Source organism: Erythrolamprus reginae, chromosome 8, assembly GCF_031021105.1.
Source record: "Erythrolamprus reginae isolate rEryReg1 chromosome 8, rEryReg1.hap1, whole genome shotgun sequence".
Classification (NCBI taxonomy): domain Eukaryota; kingdom Metazoa; phylum Chordata; class Lepidosauria; order Squamata; family Dipsadidae; genus Erythrolamprus; species Erythrolamprus reginae.
The window spans coordinates 40090618-40110220 of record NC_091957.1 but is presented as its reverse complement, the minus strand read 5'-3'; the positions used below and the strand labels follow the sequence as shown (position 1 = coordinate 40110220).

The following is a 19603-nucleotide window of genomic DNA, read 5'->3' as shown; positions in this document are numbered from 1 at the left end:
TACAAACCCGGGGTTTAAGATTTTTTTGCCTCTTCTTACAAACTATTTTCACCTTACAAACCCACCGCCGCCTCTGGGATGCCCCGCCTCCGGACTTCCGTTGCCAGCGAAGCACCTGTTTTTGCGCTGCTAGGATTCCCCTGAGGCTCCCCTCCATGGGAAACCCCACCTCCGGACTTCTGTGTTTTTGTGATGCTGCAGGGGAATCCCAGCAGGGGAATCCCAGCAGCGCAAAAATGGGCGCTTCGCTGGCAACGGAATTCCAGAAGTGGGGTTTCCCAGGGAGGGGTATGTTGCAACAGGGAGCCTCAGTGAAATCGCAGCATTGCAAAAACCCAAAGGTCCGGAGGTGGGGTTTCGAGGACTTTTGTGTTTTTGCGATGCTGCGATTTCACTGATGCTCCCTTCGCTGGGAAACCCCACCTCTGGACTTCCATTGCCAGCGAAGCGCTTGTTTTTGCGATGTTGGGATTCCCCTGCTGGGATTCCCCTGCAGCATCACAAAAACACAGAAGTCCGGAGGTCGGGTTTCCCATGGAGGGGAACCTCAGGGGAATCCCAGCAGCACAAAAACTGGCACTTCTGCTGGAAAAAGGGGTGAATTTGGGGCTTGCACGCATTAATCGCTTTTCCATTGATTCCTATGGGAAACATTGTTTCGTCTTACAAACTGTTCACCTTAAGAACCTCGTCCCGGAACCAATTAAGTTTGTAAGACAAGGTATCACTGTACCATGTTTTCCCCAAAATAAGCCCTAGCACCCAATATAATCCCTACTCCCCAAATTAGTTAACACTCCACCCACACCATTGCACCTGGTTACATGGGTCGAGTCGAGTCGCATGGGTAAGAATCAAGTGAGGGCGGGAAAGGGTGGTGGTGGTGGTGGTGGTGGAGCTGCTTACCTTCAGCCATTTGCCTCACACACCCCAACACATGCCTCGCATTGCCAGATTGATTCAGATTTCATTTCTTGGCTGCAGAGGGCTTTCCCAGCGACCAGTCAGGTCCCACAGAGAGGGTCTTATCCGGGTCCTGTCAACTAAACAATGCCGCTTGGTGGGACCCAGGGGAAAAGCCTTCTCTGTGGCGGCCCCGGCCCTCTGGAACCAACTCCCCCCAGAAATTAGAATTGCCCCCACCCTCCTTGCCTTTCGTAAGCTACTTAAAACCCACCTCTGCCGCCAGGCATGGGGGAATTAAGATTCCTTTTCCCCCTAGGCCTTTACAATTTTATGCATGGTATGTTTGTATGTATGTTTGGTTTTTTATATTAAGGGTTTTTTAATTCGTTTTTAGTATTGGATTACTATTGTACACTGTTTTATGATTGCTGTTAGCCGCCCCGAGTCTTCAGAGAGGGGCGGCATGTAAATCCAATCAATCAATCAATCAATCAATCAATCAATCAATAAAACAGAGGCCCGGGGCAACATGCGTGAGTGGAGACAAATGGGCAGGGCTGTTGGTGCTGCCACCATGACGTGAGCAGTGAAGGGCCGCCCATCTTTGGTGCTACCGGTGTGCCCTCTGAAGCCATCGCAGGCACATGCACATCTGGTGGGCACACACAAGCCAGTCAACACAAAATTTGGCTTCTGCGCATGTGCAGCAAGCGAAATATCACACGAGGACGTGTGTGCAAGTAAGATTTCAGCAATTTTTGCTGATATTTTTGCTTCCGCACATCTTCAGAAGCAAAAAATCTGCAAAAATTGCCAACATTTTGCTCACAAAAGTTCCTCGCGCAAGATCTTGCTTGCTGTGCATGCGCAGAAGTCAAGTCTCACGTGGGGACATGCGTGCATGCGTTGGGATGTGCAGCTGCATGCACATCCCGGATTGCTCTACCGGGACGGAGTACTTGACCGTCTGCTGCCCATCACTGGATGTGAATCAGTGGAAGACATTCCCCCAAAATAAGACCTGTTGCCTTTTTGGTATCAAAAAGAAAATATGTAAGACTAGGTCTTAATTTGGGGAAAACATGTATTGTGACCTGCCAGCAGCCTGTGCAGCTGATAGCGGATCCCGTTTGAGAGGAGATGACTTGGTGATGTGCCAGTGGCCGGTGCAGCTGGCACCTGAGTCGGGCAGTGGGGAGGATGGTGAGGACTCGGTGCCAGAGGCCTTCAGAATCTCTACCACGTCATAGCAATGATGAGGAAGAAGAGGCTTCTCCTCTTCTTAATGCACAAGTACGCAGGGCTGCCAAAAGACAGGAGTGGTTACTCCAGAGGAGGTCTCCCCGGGAATAAGACTTGGGGCTAATTGGCCACTCGTCTACTTAAAGAAAGCTGGAACAGTTTAATTTCTGTAGGAAACAACATTTGGAATCCGTGTGGTTTGGTGTCTGGAAAGTCTCTGCTTTGCTAATCAGTTTCAGTTTGTTATTTGAAGACAACTCCTGGGCATTTTGCCAAACTTTGTGAGCTGTCAAAGACTAATTGCTCTTCTATGATTTAAGATTTTTAAACTTATGCCAACTGTTAATGGTGACTAATTAACAGTTGGGCTTTTGCAAGAAAATACTGCCTTTAAATTTGTGTGCGTGTGACCTTTACTAAGACAGTTATTAGTAGTAGCTGATTAAAAATAAGTTTGAACAAACTGTGTGTTTTGCTATGTTTTTAGCTGGGGCAGAACAACATGGTTGGTTTCTGTGAGCAATTTAAGATATTGGACACTAGTTACAAAAGAGTCATGGTTGGATAACTTAGGAGCTCTTTCTACAGTATTTCTCTTTGTCTTACCCCAAGAACTAGATAGCATCAGCTAGTTAAGAAAGTATGGAACCCCAGTGGTGGGTATTCTCTGAAGCAGCTCTTACTTCTTTGGAATAATTGCTCCCTAAGGCTAAGATGCTGAAACATGGCTGATCCAGAAAGCCTTTGGGGATTAATTATAACCAATATTGCTATATTCAAGACATTTAACTTACTACTTTTAGCCTTCATTTAAACGGAGATTTAATTACACGACTGTTCTAATTAATTATTATAGTGACTTGCATTGGGTTTTACGTATAAATTATGTAGCCACCTAGAGTCTTGTGGCAGTCGACAAATCCCATAAATAAATCATATAGAAGCGAATGGATAAAGCAAGGCAGGCAGGCAGGCTTGGAAGTCCGTAGTTTATCATTAAAGGACAGTCCACCAAAGTTTATGGGATCCTCGCTTTTATTGGATCTTGGCAGCTGCATGGGGTGGGGTGTTGGTAAAGCTATAATTCATAAATGGAAAGGAATCAGCAAATGCCAAAGTAATCAGAATTGGTGGTTCAAATGCTAAGCCATCCATGGTTTAATCATGGTTTACTGAATTACCCCGTATTAGTTGGCTTGAACAAAGTTAAAATGCAGTCTCTGGTTTTGGCATTGAGTTAGTTTGTGGCATTCAATGGTATGATGTTAGAGCTGAGCCATGTAGTGGCCTAGTGGTTGAAGACTCTCACTTCCTACTTGGAAGGTTGAGTGTTCAATCCTAGGTAGCAAGAAATGTTTCTCTCCTAAGGCACAAAGAAAAAAAATCTGCTGCAACTCCGCATGGCATCAGAAGGACATTTGGCCAGTAAATGCTCAGTTCTATCCATTTGCTCTGACTCTACCCCCCAAAAAAGGAATGATAGGGTCATAAAAAGGGAGTTTAATTATATTATATTAGAGCTAAGCAGGAAGAGGGAGATTATGATCCCGCTATATAGAGCGCTGGTGAGACCACATTTGGAATACAGTGGAACCCCGACATACGAGCAGCTCTACTTACGAGCTACTTGAGATACGAGCTGGGAGAGTAGAGAAATTTTTGCTCGACTCACGAGCTTCCATTCGGGATACGAGCCGAGAAGAGCCGGCCTGGCTTGCTTTGCTTCCGAGCTGATGCAGAGCCGAATAAAGCGTCACGCCCCTCTGACGCTTTCGGCGGCTTCCGAAGCGATGCTGGGCTCTTTTGCCGCCAAAAGCGTCAGGGGGGCGTGACGCTTTATTCGGCTCTGCAAAGCAAACCAGCCTGGCTCTTCTCCGTTCGTATCCAGCGCTTGGTGAGTCCTTGGCTTCTGCTGGGGGTGGGGGGATCTGAACGCTTTCTGCTGGGGGTGGGGGGATCTGAATGCTCTCCCTGGCTGGGAGCACTTTCGCTGCGAGAGAGGGCTTTCCCGAAAGGGACGGAGAAAGCCCTCTCTCGCAGCGAAAGTGCTCCCAGCCAGGAGGCTGCGAGAGAGGGCTTTCTCTGCCCTTTCGAGAAAGCGCGCCTGTCTGAAAAGATCGCCGCCGGTCTGGTGGGGTTTTGCAGCAACCTCCGAGCAACCTGGGCTCGGAGGTTGCTGCAAAACCCCACCGGACCGGTGGCGATCTTTTCAGACAGGCGTGCCGATTCTCCGCTTTTAGCAGTGAGCGGAGAATCGGCGCGCCTGTCTGAAAAGCTCGTAGCTGGCATGGAACATCCCCCCATGCCAGCTACGAGCTTTTCAGACAGGCGCGCCGATTCTCCGCTCACTCCGGGTGAGCGGCGAATCGGCGCATCTGTTTAAAAAGATCGTGGCCGGCATGGAAAATCCCCCCATGCCAGCTACGAGCTTTTCAGACAGGCGCGCTGATTCTCCGCTCACTCCGGGTGAGCGGCGAATCGGCGCATCTGTTTAAAAAGATCGTAGCCGGCATGGAAAATCCCCCCATGCCAGCTACGAGCTTTTCAGACAGGCGCGCCGATTCTCCACTCACTCCGGGTGAGCGGCGAATCGGCGCATCTGTTTAAAAAGATCGTAGCCGGCATGGAACATCCCCCCATGCCGGCTACGAGCTTTTCAGACAGGCGCGCCGATTCTCCGCTCACACCGGGTGAGCGGCGAATCGGCGCATCTGTTTAAAAAGATCGTAGCCGGCATGGAAAATCCCCCCATGCCAGCTACGAGCTTTTCAGACAGGCGCGCCGATTCTCCGCTCACTCCGGGTGAGCGGCGAATCGGCGCATCTGTTTAAAAAGATCGTAGCCGGCATGGAAAATCCCCCCATGCCAGCTACGAGCTTTTCAGACAGGCGCGCCGATTCTCCGCTCACTCCGGGTGAGCGGCGAATCGGCGCATCTGTTTAAAAAGATCGTAGCCGGCATGGAACATCCCCCCATGCCAGCTACGAGCTTTTCAGACAGGCGCGCCGATTCTCCGCTCACTCCGGGTGAGCGGCGAATCGGCGCATCTGTTTAAAAAGATCGTAGCCGGCATGGAACATCCCCCCCATGCCGGCTCCGAAGCACCGGGCACCCCTCAGCCGACGTCTTTTCTCCTCAGCCCTCGGGCTTGCACGCATTAATCACTTTTCCATTGTTTCCTATGGGAAACAATGCTTCGACCTACGAGCTCTTCGACATACGAGGTTCCTTCCGGAACCAATTAATTTCGTATGTCGGGGTTCCACTGTACTGTGTTCAGTTGTGGAGACCTCACCTACAAAAAGATATGGACAAAATTGAAGGGGTCCAAAGACGGGCTACAAGAATGGTGGAAGGTCTTAAGCATAAAACGTATCAGGAAAGACTTCATGAACTCAATCTGTATAGTCTGGAGGACAGAAGGAAAAGGGGGGACATGATCGAAACATTTAAATATGTTAAAGGGTTAAATAAGGTCCAGGAGGGAAGTGTTTTTAATAGAAAAGTGAACATAAGAACAAGGGGACACAATCTGAAGTTAGTTGGGGGAAAGATCAAAAGCAACATGAGAAAAATATTATTTTACTGAAAGAGTAGTAGATCCTTGGAACAAACTTCCAGCAGACGTGGTGGATAAATCCACAGTAACTGAATTTAAACATGCCTGGGATAAACATATATCCATCCTAAGATAGAATACAGAAAATAGTATAAGGGCAGACTAGATGGACCATGAGGTCTTTTTCTGCCGCCAGACTTCAATGTTTCTATGTTTCTACCCTACAATCTACTTCTAGACTCTATTGCTGTTCATAAATTTATTATTCTTTCTCTGGTTCAGTTTATCTGGGACAAACAATCGGCTGATGGTCTGTAACATTCTATGTCTCTTGTTTTAAAAGTGATGTCATCACAGTTAGTTTCCAAATAGGCCAGTTTTTATGATACACAACTTGGTTCAGTCTCTCCCACTAGAGAGAATAAGTTTGACTGGTTTATGCCGTTTTTTAAAGGGAAAAAAAAATCAACCCTTCTGATCTCAAGGTTTCTTATAGTTGTCATCTTATTATTCTGAACTTGCTTGATCAGATCTTTTGAGTAACAACCTGTAGGAGCCAATATAATGAGCTGCCTCGCTTTGGTGCAGGGCTTTGAAAAATATATTCAGAGTAACGTTAAAACTATGAGATCAAACACGGAAAAAACAACAACATCGAGGGTGCATTTTGCCTACCTTGTTTTAAAGTATAAATAGTTGCGGTAGCGGAAAAGTTAGTTGCTGTAATCACATTTTCCCTATTTGAAGCATCAATTTCTATTCTCATCAGTTTTTCAACATCGCTATGGAAACTGCTGACTTCCCCAGTGGGGAAAGTTGCATTGGTTAAATGACCATCGGAATCATACCTAGGAAAAGAAAAAGAGCACAGATAAATGGAATAGACAAGACAATGCAGTGTAGTGGAAAAGAAAGAGGCTGGCTTACTGGCTGGCTGGCTGGCAGGAAGGAAGGGAAGAAGAAAGAAAGAAAGAAAGAAAGAAAGAAAAAAAGAAAGAAAGAAAGAAAGAAAGAAAAAGGAAGGAAGGAAAATTCACAGGTACCAATTTCACACACACACACACGTTTGAAAATTCAAAACAATGTTCTTTATAATGAAAATTCACTTAAACTAAGCCCTCTTTTTGTATAGTAAAAAGCACTCGTCTCCAAACAAACTGGTAATTGGTACAAGTCCCTTATCAGTTCTGTGATACTTAGCTTGCAGCTGTGAGGTAATTCACAGTCCTTCTTCTTTCACAAAGTGAAACACACTTTGCTCTGGTTTAGTTTCAAAGCGGGGAAAAATCAGCACACAAAAGGTCAAATGCAGCAAAGCAGCCACGAAACACAACGATCAGATAATCCTCCTCAATGGCCAAACCCACAGGCTGCTAATTACAATGAGGCCACCTGTGGGTGGGTGGGGCTGTGCTAATTACCACAGACCCACCCAACCACAGGTGGTCTCATTTTCTTTGATAATAATCTCTCAGTTGTTGTTGCCTATGCATCGCCTTCCGCATGCGTGGCTGTATCATTAACTCTTGTTCTGAATCCAAGGAGGAGCTAGATAATTGATCTCCTTCTGAGCTGTCTGCCACACTCTCCTCCTCCCTGTCACTCATGTCTTCTTGGTCAGAGGAGCCTTCATCATCAGATTCCACTGGGGGGCAAAACAGGCCTGCGGCATGTGGATGTCTCCCCCACATCCACAGTCCTTGGGGCAGGAGCTGGGCCAGAGCTAACCACAACAGGAAGGAAGGAAGGAAGCAATAGAAGGGAGGGAAGAGGAATAGGAGGAAGGATGTGCACCCATATCAAATCAACATTTATGTTCATCAGCAGAAGAATAGAGATACAGACAAACAGACAGACAGACACAGAAAGAGAACGGGTGGAAGGGAAGGAAGAGGGGAGGGAAGAGGGAGAGAGAGAGAGAGAGAGAGAGAGATGAGATGAGATTCTGGTATGAATTTGTTCTCTTTTCAAGAGACATCCAGTGATAATTTTGCTCAAAAGCAACCCATTCTTTCCCTACCACTCAGATTGGCTAGACCAGAGTAAACTCATAGCATTTACACTTACCTGCTGTTTTCAGCTGCCTGCGATCATAAAGCCTTTTGGCTTTCCAAAAGACATTACAAGCCGCTTTGGGATCCTGTTTTGGCTGAAGAGCTGGGTCAAAATGTGCCTCCTGCTTAGAATGGCTAATCTTTACGGTGATTAAAAAGTCACTCTGCATTCCCAGGACAAACATTGTCCTGTGGAGGCTTTTCACAGCTGGTGCAGCCGACTGCAAAAGAAATCTTTTGGAAAGCAAAAGTTGGTTTGTTTTTTAGCCCCAGCGTGCTCCCTACCATCACAGTTTAATTTTACATTTCTTTATGGCCAGAGAGGTCTCTTCTTAAAAAGGAAAGTTTTGCCATTTTTTTAAGAAGCATACAATAGTAGGTGGACTCATATGTCCACTTGTAATCATGTTGATGTTAGAAGCCTTAGACCAGAGATCTTCAAACTTGGCAATTTTAAGACTTGTGGACTTCAACTCCCAGAATTCACGAGCCAACACAAATATATATATAATGAAAAGGAAGGGAGACTACTATAGATCTATTTCGGTCTTATTTGCCTTCATCAGGTAGCCACACCCTTTTTATTTTATTTACTTTTATTTAAATAAAATAAAAAGGGTGTCCTTTTACTGGGATTTGAACTATATATATATATGGCAGGACCCTTGCCATAGAGCTTTGCTTGGCAACAGTTCATTTAGTGACGTTCTTTGTTTTTGAGAAATGTGTGCCACACCGTTTGGCTCAAGATACATTTCATCCTTGGCATATCTATTCATAAAAAAGATTGTATTGTATTGTATTTATTAGATTTGTATGCCGCCCCTCTCTGAAGACTCGGGGCGGCTAACAACAATAAAAAAGACAATGTGAACAAATCTAATATTAAAAATAATCTTAAAAACCCCAATTTAAAGAACCATTCATACATACAAGCATACCATGTATACATTCTATAAGCCTAGGGGGAAGGGAAATTTCAATTCCCCCATGCCTGACGACAGAGGTGGGTTTTAAGGAGCTTGCGAAAGGCAAGGAGGGTGGGGGCAACTCTGATATCTGCGGGGAGCTGGTTCCAGAGGGTCGGGGCTGCCACAGAGAAGGCTCTTCTCCTGGGTCCCGCCAGAGTTCAAGGGGCCGATTAAAAGTATAGAGAACTTACTTTAAGGGTGTGTGTGTGTGTGTTTTAAAGAGAGCCTTTTCTTACTACGGGCCAATTCATTTTAGGCAGATTTAACACACCCTTCTTGCCATTTTCACAATTTTATTGGCACTTCTGATGCTTTGTTTTATAAGCCACCTTGCTTGACTCACTGGGGGAAAAGGCAATCAGGTACATAAAAGTGACTTTATGTAATAGAATTAAGATCACGTGAAGTGTTAATGCCATTTTATAATGCCTTGGTAAGGCCACACTTGGAATACTGCATTCAGCTTTGGTCACCACGATGCAAAAAGGATGTTGAGACTCTAGAAAGAATGCAAAGAAGAGCAACAAAGATGATTAGCGGTCTGGAGGCGAAAACGTTTGCAGGAATTGGGTTTATAGTTTATAAGGCAGTTTATAGAAAAGAAGGACTGGGGGTGACATGATAACAGTATTCCAATATCTTAGGGGTTGCCACAAAGAAAAGGGAGTCAATCTATTCTCCAAAGCACCTGAGGATAGGACAAGAAGCAATGGGTGGAAACTAAACAAGGAGAGAAGCAACTTAGAATTAAGGAGAAATTTCCTGACAGTTAGAACTATGAATCAGTGGAACAGCTTGCCTCCAGCAGTTGTGAATGCTCCAACATCCGAAGTTTTTAAGAAGATGTTGGATAACCATTTGTCTGAAGTAATGTAAGGTTTCCTGCCTAAGCAGGGGGTTGGATTAGAAGACCTGCAAAGCTCCTTCCAACTCTATTGTTGTTGTTGTTGTTGTTGTTATTATTATTATTATTATTATTATTATTATTATTTATACATGGTATGCTTGTATGTATGACTGGTTTTTTAAATTGGGGTTTTTTAGATTGTTTTTAATATTAGATTTGTTTACATTGTCTTTTTATATTGTTGTTGGCCACCCAGAGTCTTCGGAGAGGGGCGACATACAAATGTAATAAATAATAATAATAATAATAATAATAATAATAATAATAATAATTTTTTCAAGAATAATGATGGTGAATTTATGGACAGCTGCGAAGTAACCGCACAGTAAATCTTGGAGTCGGTTGTAACCTAAGAGCTGCCACAAGAGGGCACTCTGCACTAAGAAAAAGGGAATTTAAAAGGAAACTGAGCTATTGCAGCTAATAAAAGACATTCTTCTCCCTGAACTGCTTAACTGCTTTTTTTCTATCTGGAATCGGTCGGGTTTCAAAAGGCTGCGAGAAAACATATTAAGGGTTTTAGACAATGCCCCAGATGCAAGGACTGTCCAGGTTTATGAATTGCAGCCTTGCAGACCCATCAGCTCTGGACGTCTATGGCGTGCTGCCGGCATGGTTTATGTCTTCTAGCTAAGGCTTCACAGCACCGATGAGAAGTGATGACAGCTCTTCTGTGCCTCCTAATGGGAAATCCAGCTGTCCATTTCCAGCTGTTCAGATTGCCCCCCTCCCTCCCATTCCATTGCCAAAGCTGCTTTTCTCCCCACCGGGGATTCAAACATTTACTGGTCTACCAGGAGCTGATCGGAACAGCTGATACCTTGATAAAAGGCCAGGAGGTAATTTGGGCAATTGTGCGATTCTCTTCCTAGTTCCACACTCATTTCTCCAGGAAGACACGACTCCCTCTGAGCCACAGGCTGTCAATGTGGTGCCGTTGAGTATTTAGAGGCTTTCAGATCTTTCCTTTGACCTCAGGGATGATCTCAACCAAGGAAATCGCATCAAAGGAAAGCTGACCACATTGAGAAATGACTGTCTTCGCTTTTGAGAAAAGTGCGCAACACATTGTCTGGCTTAAGGGACTTTTCATCCCTGGCTTATTTGGAAATGTAACTGTAAGAATATTATTATTATTATTATTATTATTATTATTATTATTATTATTATTATTATTATTATTATTATTACAGTGATCCCCCGTTTATTGCGTCCCCAACCATTGCGAACAGGGTACTTCGCTATTTTTCAACCCGGAAGTCAAAAATACCATCTACGCATGCGTGCCGGGCACGCATGCGTAGATGGCAGCGGCTTCCCTGGGTCTTCCCCCTCTTGCTGGCGTCAGCGAGGAGTTTCCCCACCGCCCACGCAAACTCCTCGCTGCCGCCCGCCCTTCGCCCGCCCACGCCGTTCATTCTCGCCGCTTTTGAGCTGAGTCCGGGAGCGAATTCGCTTCCGGACTCAGCTCAAAACCGCCGATAGCAAGCGGCAAGGAACGGCTTGTCTCGGCGCTTTCGAGCTGTCAGCTCGAAAGCGCCGAGACAAGCCGTTCCTTGCCGCTTGGTATCGCCGGTTTTCAGCTCAAAACCGCCGGTTTTCAGCTCAAAACCGCCGATAGCAAGCGGCAAGGAACGGCTTGTCTCGGCGCTTTCGAGCTGACAGCTCGAAAGCGCCGAGACAAGCCGATCCTTGCCGCTTGGTATCGCCGGTTTTGAGCTCAAAACCGCCGGTTTTCAGCTCAAAACCGCCGATAGCAAGCGGCAAGGAACGGCTTGTCTCGGCGCTTTCGAGCTGACAGCTCGAAAGCGCCGAGACAAGCCGTTCCTTGCCGCTTGGTATCGCCGGTTTTGAGCTCAAAACCGCCGGTTTTCAGCTCAAAACCGCCGATAGCAAGCGGCAAGGAACGGCTTGTCTCGGCGCTTTCGAGCTGACAGCTCGAAAGCGCCGAGACAAGCCGTTCCTTGCCGCTTGGTATCGCCGGTTTTGAGCTCAAAACCGCCGGTTTTCAGCTCAAAACCGCCGATAGCAAGCGGCAAGGAACGGCTTGTCTCGGCGCTTTCGAGCTGACAGCTCGAAAGCGCCGAGACAAGCCGATCCTTGCCGCTTGGTATCGCCGGTTTTGAGCTCAAAACCGCCGGTTTTCAGCTCAAAACCGCCGATAGCAAGCGGCAAGGAACGGCTTGTCTCGGCGCTTTCGAGCTGACAGCTCGAAAGCGCCGAGACAAGCCGTTCCTTGCCGCTTGGTATCGCCGGTTTTGAGCTCAAAACCGCCGGTTTTCAGCTCAAAACCGCCGATAGCAAGCGGCAAGGAACGGCTTGTCTCGGCGCTTTCGAGCTGACAGCTCGAAAGCGCCGAGACAAGCCGTTCCTTGCTGCTTGCTATCGGCGGTTTTGAGCTCAAAACCGCCGGTTTTCAGCTCAAAACCGCCGATAGCAAGCGGCAAGGAACGGCTTGTCTCGGCGCTTTCGAGCTGACAGCTCGAAAGCGCCGAGACAAGCCGTTCCTTGCCGCTTGCTATCGGCGGTTTTGAGCTGAGTCCGGAAGCGAATTCGCTTCCGGACTCAGCTCAAAACCGGCGATACCAAGCGCCCCCCGGACCCCCAACCCGGGTTTGGGGGGCTGCTAGGAAGCCCTCCATGCCGGCGGCAAACAGCCGCCCCGCCCCCAATCTTCGGCTCCTCGCTAGCGCTGTGGGAGTAAAAACACCGTCTGCACATGCGCAGACGGTGTTTTTACTTCCGCATCGCTACTTCGCGAAAACCCGCTCGTTGCGGGGGCTCCTGGAACGGAACCCTCGCAACGAGCGGGGGATCACTGTATTATTATTATTATTATTATTATTAATTGGATTTGTATGCCGCCCCTCTCCGCAGACTAATTAGGGACAGGGTTTGTTTCCGGAGAAGATTTGGAGCATTTGAATTGCTGTGATGGATGCATTGGGCAGCTTAAAGCACCAATTTCACCTGTTAAAACCCACCTCCATCCGAATGCATTAGAAGGGACAAACCTTTGGTCCAGGGGTAGGTTCTAACTTGTTTGTTTGTTTGTTTCGTCCGATACACAATAATACACAATGAGGGTTATAGAGGATATAATCAGGTAGAATGTATTAAAGGGAGAATAGAGGAGAAAATAAAGGAGTGAAATATAACTATGCGAGAATAGCAGAAAAAGATATAGGGGTAAAAGAGAAGATATAAGAGATATAGGAGAGACAATTGGACAGGGGACAGAAGGTACCCTGGTGCACTTATGTACGCCCCTTACTGACCTCTTAGGAACTTGGTGAGGTCAACTGTGGATAGTCTAAGGGTAATGTGTTGGGGGTTAGGAGATGATACTACAGAGTCCGGTAGTGAGTTCCACGCTTTGACAACTCGATTACTAAAGTCGTATTTTTTACAGTCAAGTTTGGAGCGGTTAATATTAAACTTGTATCTGTTGTGGGCTCTTGTGTTGTTGTGGTTGAAGCTGAAGTAGTCTTTGACAGGCAACTTACCTCGCTGTCAGTTCACTTTCTTCTGTGCCGCGTGGCCATGCCAGGTAGGTGCATACTTTGCACGGGCGCACATGTGCAGTGCCGAAAATTCACAAAAAGTACATTAAAAAGCCAAAAATAAGATGGGGGCACATGCACAGTGCTGGAAACTCAGCTTATGTGCATGCATGGAAGAAAAAAGTAGCAAAAAATTGTCTCCAAAATATTTTTTTTAGAAAAAAAAAATCCCCCCAAAAGATTGCGGCGTCTACCGACCTGCACCTATAAAACCAGCTCTGTGACATCACCAGTGGTTTGCTACCGGTTCTTCTTGTGGTTGGCTCTGGCCCAGCTCCTGCCCCGGGGAATGTGGAGGTGGATGCAGGGAAAACTTCAACATGTCCTAGGCCTGTTTTATTGCCGATAGAGTCAGGTAGTGCAGTTTCCTTGGACGAAGAAGAAGGTGGGAGTGACTTGGAAGAGGGGGGCTTGGCACACAGCCCAGGAAGTCAATCTTCATTATCTTTGGTCGATTAAGATGTGGAAGTCTTGGACCCAAGCAGGCACAGAGTTATGCGTAGAAGAGACCAATTGAGGACATATTACAGGAGATAAGAGAGGCCACCTGTGTTTGGGTGGGGGCTCCAGTAATTAGTGCTGCTGATAAAAATAGCAGCGTGTGGGTTTGGCCCTTGTGGAAGATTATCTGATCGTTGTTCTTCAGGACTGCCTTGCTATTTCCGGACTTTGTTGATTTTTCATGACTTTGAAACCAAAGCAGAGCAAAGTGTGTGTGTGTTTCACTTCGTGGAAGAAGAAGGGCTGTGACGTTTCTTCACAGCTGCAAACTAAGTACTTAAGGACTGATTAAGGGAATTGTACAGACTACCAGGGTGTTTTGGGATGAGTGCTCTTTGCAATACAAAAAGAGTGCTTAGTTTATTTTGAATTTTGTGATAAAGAACATTGTTTTGAATTTTCAAACGTGTGTGTGTCTGAAATTTGTACCCTTGAATATTCGGGAGGCTCCTACCAGAGAGCCCGGCAGAACAGTTCTATAGAACCATTGTGAACCAGGAGAAACCTACCCCTGCTTTGGTCCCATTTCACCTGGGAACAACATGGAATCTCTAGGACACTTTTTGGTTTCAAAGGTCATTTTTGTAGATCCATGTGAACCCCTTGAACATCTTGACAAGAGGAGATCCAACTTGTAGTGGCAACAGGTAAGAATCTTTTTTTTTCAAATAGCAATGGCACTTATATACAGCTTCACAGTGCTTTACAGCCCTCTCTAAGTAGTTTACAGAGCCAGCATAAGGTTCCAACCATCTAATAAGAAATAACGTTATTACTGCGACCATGGCTTGGAACAGCACAATGTTAACATCAAAGGAAAAATAACAGAGAGGGAAAGAAATGTAGAATGCATGACAGGAGGTGTGACATTCAAAGAAATTAAATGAGACTAAAACCAGTCCTGTAACTTAAAGCATAAAGAGAGTATTTTGGGGTTTTTTAAAAGAGAGAATAGCAAAATAACAAACTGTCTGCTAATATAGGTGGTGCTTGCTTAATAACTAATTACCATTCATGCCCCCCTCTAAATATATTAGCGATAGCATATATACAGCCATCTCTAAGCAATTAACAGAGTCAACTTATTGCTCCCAACCATCTGGTCCTCATTTTACCAATGTTAGAAGGCTGGAAGGCCGAGTCAACCTTGAGCTGGTGAGAATCGAACTGCAGTCAGTCAGCAGAAGTATCCTGCAGTACTGTATTTTCGCCACTGTGCCACCACGGCTCATGTCTACTGACTCAGGAAAGGATCGAGACAAGCCATTAAGAGACAGGAAACATCCTGGGATTCAAGGGATGTTTTCTCAGGATGACACACAAAATGAGTAGCCACACAACTGATCAAAAAATACATACCACTACAACCACTACAGAACAACCAACATGGGATATGAAAAAGATAACACTACAATACATAGTATAAAAGCTATTACAGCTACTATTTAGGACAAAAAAGCAAAAGATTAATAGAGGGCATCCTTGAATATCAACTACCCTTAGCAGTTAGAAGACATGGTGAACATTCCTTCATTTCCAATACATGGACAGATTTATACATACTTTCAACTGGATCGCTAGGGAATGTCTGGAAAATTGGCACTCAGTCCTTCTTATGAGCCACAGTGGTGCAGTGGTTAGGTGCAGTACTGCAGTCTACTTCTGCTGACTGCCGGCTAACTGCAATTTGACAGTTCGAATCTCACTAGGCTCAAGGTTGACTCTGCCTTCCATCCTTCCAAGGTGTTGTGGTTAGCTCTGGCCCTGTTCCTGCCCCAAGGACTGTGGATGTGGGGGAGACATCCACATGCTGCAGACTTGTTTTGCCCCCGGTGGAATCTGCTGATGAAGGCTCCTCTGACCAAGAAGACATGAGTGACAGGGAGGAGGAGAGTGTGGCAGACAGCTCAGAAGGAGATCAATTATCTAGCTCCTCCTTGGATTCAGAACAAGAGTTAATGATACAGCCACGCATGCGGAGAGCGATGCATAGGCAACAACAACTGAGAGATTATTATCAAAGAAAATGAGGCCACCTGTGGTTGGGTGGGGCTGTGGTAATTAGTGAGGTTGCTATAAATAGCAGCCTGTGGGTTTGGCCATTGTGGAGGATTATCTGATCGTTGTGTTTCGTGACTGCTTTACTGACTTTGACTTTTTGTGTGCTGATTTTTCCCCGCTTTGAAACTAAACCAGAGCAAAGTGTGTTTCACTTTGTGAAAGAAGAAGGACTGTGAATTACCTCACAGCTGCAAGCTAAGTATCACAGAACTGATAAGGGACTTGTACAAATTACCAGTTTGTTTGGAGACGAGTGCTCTTTGCTATACCTAAAGAGGGCTTGGTTTAAGTGAATTTTCATTATAAAGAACATTGTTTTGAATTTTCAAACGTGTGTGTCTGAAATTTGTACCTGTGAATTTTTGGGAGGATTCTACAAGAGAGCCCGACAGAACAGTATGTATGTATGTATGTATGTATGTATGTATGTATGTATGTATGTATGTATGTATGTATGTCTCATTTCCAATGCTACTATAGCTCTTTTTAAAACAAAAAACTGAACAATTATTCCTGGTCATCTTGTACCTTGAGGGCAAGATTTTAAAATGAATAAAAAGCAAAGCACAAGTGCTAAATGAATCTGCCATTTTGTAACCGAACTCATCCCTCTGATTGATTTCGCTATATTAGCTTGATCCTACGTCTTCCGTCCATGAGAAGAATACAATGGTTATAAGCAGTCAGCAAAATTGGTTTTGACAGACTTTTTGATAAAAAAGGGGTCTTTTTAAACTCTTATATTATTTGTATTTGCTGTGAACTGCCCAGGATTACACTGTATAAAATGGGTATCTATATAAATCTTATAAATAAATAAATGCATCCATAAATAAATAACAGCTGCATTCCTCACTACAGATACAGAGCTGATAGGGAGTCATGTATAGTAGATCTTATAAATCAGTGAACTTGTAGCTATTGCATTAAATATCTGACATAAAACAGAGGTTTTTGATTAGGTGTGCAGGCATGCCAAATCCAGATCAAATCAACTGTTGGAATGGATGAATTCCTGTACAAGGTTGAACCTGACGTGCAAACTCAGTCAAGGTGATTTCCGATCTCTGAATGAATACGTTAATACCCTGTTTTCCCCAAAATAAGATATCCCCTGATAATAAGCCCAATAGGGCCATTGACTGCATGGCAATAAGGCCAAGCACTTATTTCAGGGTTAAAAAATATATATAATTATAAGTATCGATTGCTTTTTTGTATCCTATGACAATCATTCAGTGTTGTACCTAGTGATTCTTGACAAATGCATCTTGTCTTTTATGCACACTGAGAGCATATGCACTAAAGACAAATTCCTCGTGTCTCCAATTACACTTGGCCAATAAAGAACTCTAGTCTAGTCTAATCTACTCTACTCAACAGGGTATTATTTTTGGGGAAACATGATACAGGATATCGCACATCTTGTAAATTGGGAAGTACAGGTAGTCCTCAGCTTACATCAGTTCATTTAGTGACCATTCAAATGTCCAATGGCATTGAAAAAAGTCATTTATATTTTTTCATACTTGCGACCATTGCAATATCCCCATGGTTTGTCTTAGGACCAGGAGGACCTTTGTCCAGTTGTGGCCGTATCTGGACCTGGAGGCTCTACGCTCAGGCCCTCATCACCTCCCGTCTTGATTACTGCAATGCGCTCTACATGGGGCTACCCTAGAAAAGTGTTCGGAGACGCCAAATGGTCCAGAATGCAGCCGCGCGAGTTGTCATGGGTGTACCTCGGTATTTATTTATTTATTTATTTATTTATTTATTTATTTATGGGGAAGGTTGTCGAGAAGGTGGTGGCGCTCCAGCTCCAGCGGTCCTTGGAAGAAGCCGATTATCTAGGTCCCCGGCAGTCGGGTTTCAGGCCCGGTTACAGCACGGAAACCGCTTTGGTCGCGTTGATGGATGATCTCTGGCGGGCCCGGGACAGGGGTTTATCCTCTGTCCTGGTGCTCCTTGACCTCTCAGCGGCTTTCGATACCATCGACCATGGTATCCTTCTGCACTGGTTGGAGGGGTTGGGGGTGGGAGGCACTGTGCTTCAGTGGTTCTCCTCCTACCTCTCTGGCCGGTCGCAGTCGGTGTTAGTGGGGGGCCAGAGGTCGACTCCTAGGTTTCTCCCTTGTGGGGTGCCTCAGGGGTCGGTCCTCTCCCCCCTGCTATTCAACATCTACATGAAACCGCTGGGCGAGATCATCCAAGGACATGGGGTGAGGTATCATCAATATGCGGATGATACCCAGCTCTACATCTCCACCCCATGCCCAGTCAACGAAGCGGCGGAAGTGATGAGCCGGTGCCTGGAGGCTGTTGGGGCCTGGATGGGTGTCAACAGACTCAAGCTCAACCCGGATAAGACGGAGTGGCTGTGGGTTTTGCCTCCCAAGGGACAATTCCATCTGTCCGTCCATTACCCTGGGGGGGGGGAATTATTGACCCCCTCAGAGAGGGTCCGCAACTTGGGCGTCCTCCTCGATCCACAGCTCACATTAGAAAAACATCTCTCAGCTGTGGCGAGGGGGGCGTTTGCCCAGGTTCGCCTGGTGCACCAGTTGCGGCCCTATCTGGACCAGGACTCACTGCTCACAGTCACTCATGCCCTCATCACCTCGAGGTTCGACTACTGTAATGCTCTCTACATGGGGCTACCCTTGAAAAGTGTTCGGAAACTTCAGATCGTGCAGAATGCAGCTGCGAGAGCAGTCATGGGCTTACCTAGGTATGCCCATGTTTCTCCATCACTCCGCAGTCTGCATTGGCTGCCGATCAATTTCCGGTCACAATTCAAAGTGTTGGTTATGACCTTTAAAGCCCTTCATGGCACTGGACCAGAATATCTCCGAGACCGCCTACTGCCGCACGAATCCCAGCGACCGATTAGGTCCCACAGAGTGGGCCTTCTCCGGGTCCCGTCAACTAAACAATGTCGGTTGGCGGGCCCCAGGGGAAGAGCCTTCTCTGTGGCGGCACCGACCCTATGGAACCAACTCCCCCGGAGATTAGGATTGCCCCTACTCTTCCTGCCTTCCGTAAACTCCTTAAAACCCACCTTTGTCGTCAGGCATGGGGGAATTGAAACATCTCCCCCTGGGCATGTTTAATTTATATATGGTATGCGTGTGTGTATGTCTGTTAGTATATGGGGTCTCTTAAATCTTTAAACATTTTAAAAACTGTTGGATTATTTATGATTTGTTGTTACATGTTGTGAGCCGCCCCGAGTCTTCGGAGAGGGGCGGCATACAAATCGAATAAATAATAATAATAATAATAATTATTATTATTCAATTTTTATGCCGCCCTTCTCCTTAGACTCAGGGCGGCTTACAACATGTTAGCAATAGCACTTTTTAACAGAGCCGGCATATTGCCCCCACAATCCAGGTCCTCATTTTACCCACCTCGGAAGGATGGAAGGCTGAGTCAACCTTGAGCCGGTGATGAGATTTGAACTGCTGACCTTCAGATCTACAAGTCAGCTTCAGTGGCCTGCAGTACAGCACTCTACCTGCTGCGCCACCTCGGTATACCCATATAACACCTATACTCCGCGAGCTGCACTGTCTCCCTCTTAATCTCTGGGCACAATTCAAGGTGTTGGTTATTACCTATAAAGCCCTAAATGGCTCAGGGCCAGATTATTTACGGGACCGTCTCTTGCCACATACTTCCCAGAGACCAATTAGAGCACACAGAATTGGCCTCCTCCCCTGGTCCCGTCAGCTAAACAATGTAGGCTGGCGGGGCCACTATGCTGGCTTTCCATAAGGCCACAAAGACCTGGCTATGCTGGCAGATCTGGAGGCCCTAAAACAACCACTAGCTTG

General features: G+C 46.0%; 1 protein-coding gene across 1 annotated transcript in view; it reads right to left on the bottom strand.

Annotated features, from left to right (window-relative positions):
• The window catches only part of TENM1 (teneurin transmembrane protein 1), a 572994-nt gene that overhangs the window by 35502 nt on the left and 517889 nt on the right, over nucleotides 1–19603 (bottom strand). The window contains exon 25 of the mRNA XM_070759727.1: nucleotides 6383–6555. Coding sequence (XP_070615828.1) covers nucleotides 6383–6555 — 173 coding nt within the window. The remainder of the gene's footprint in view (nucleotides 1–6382; nucleotides 6556–19603) is intronic.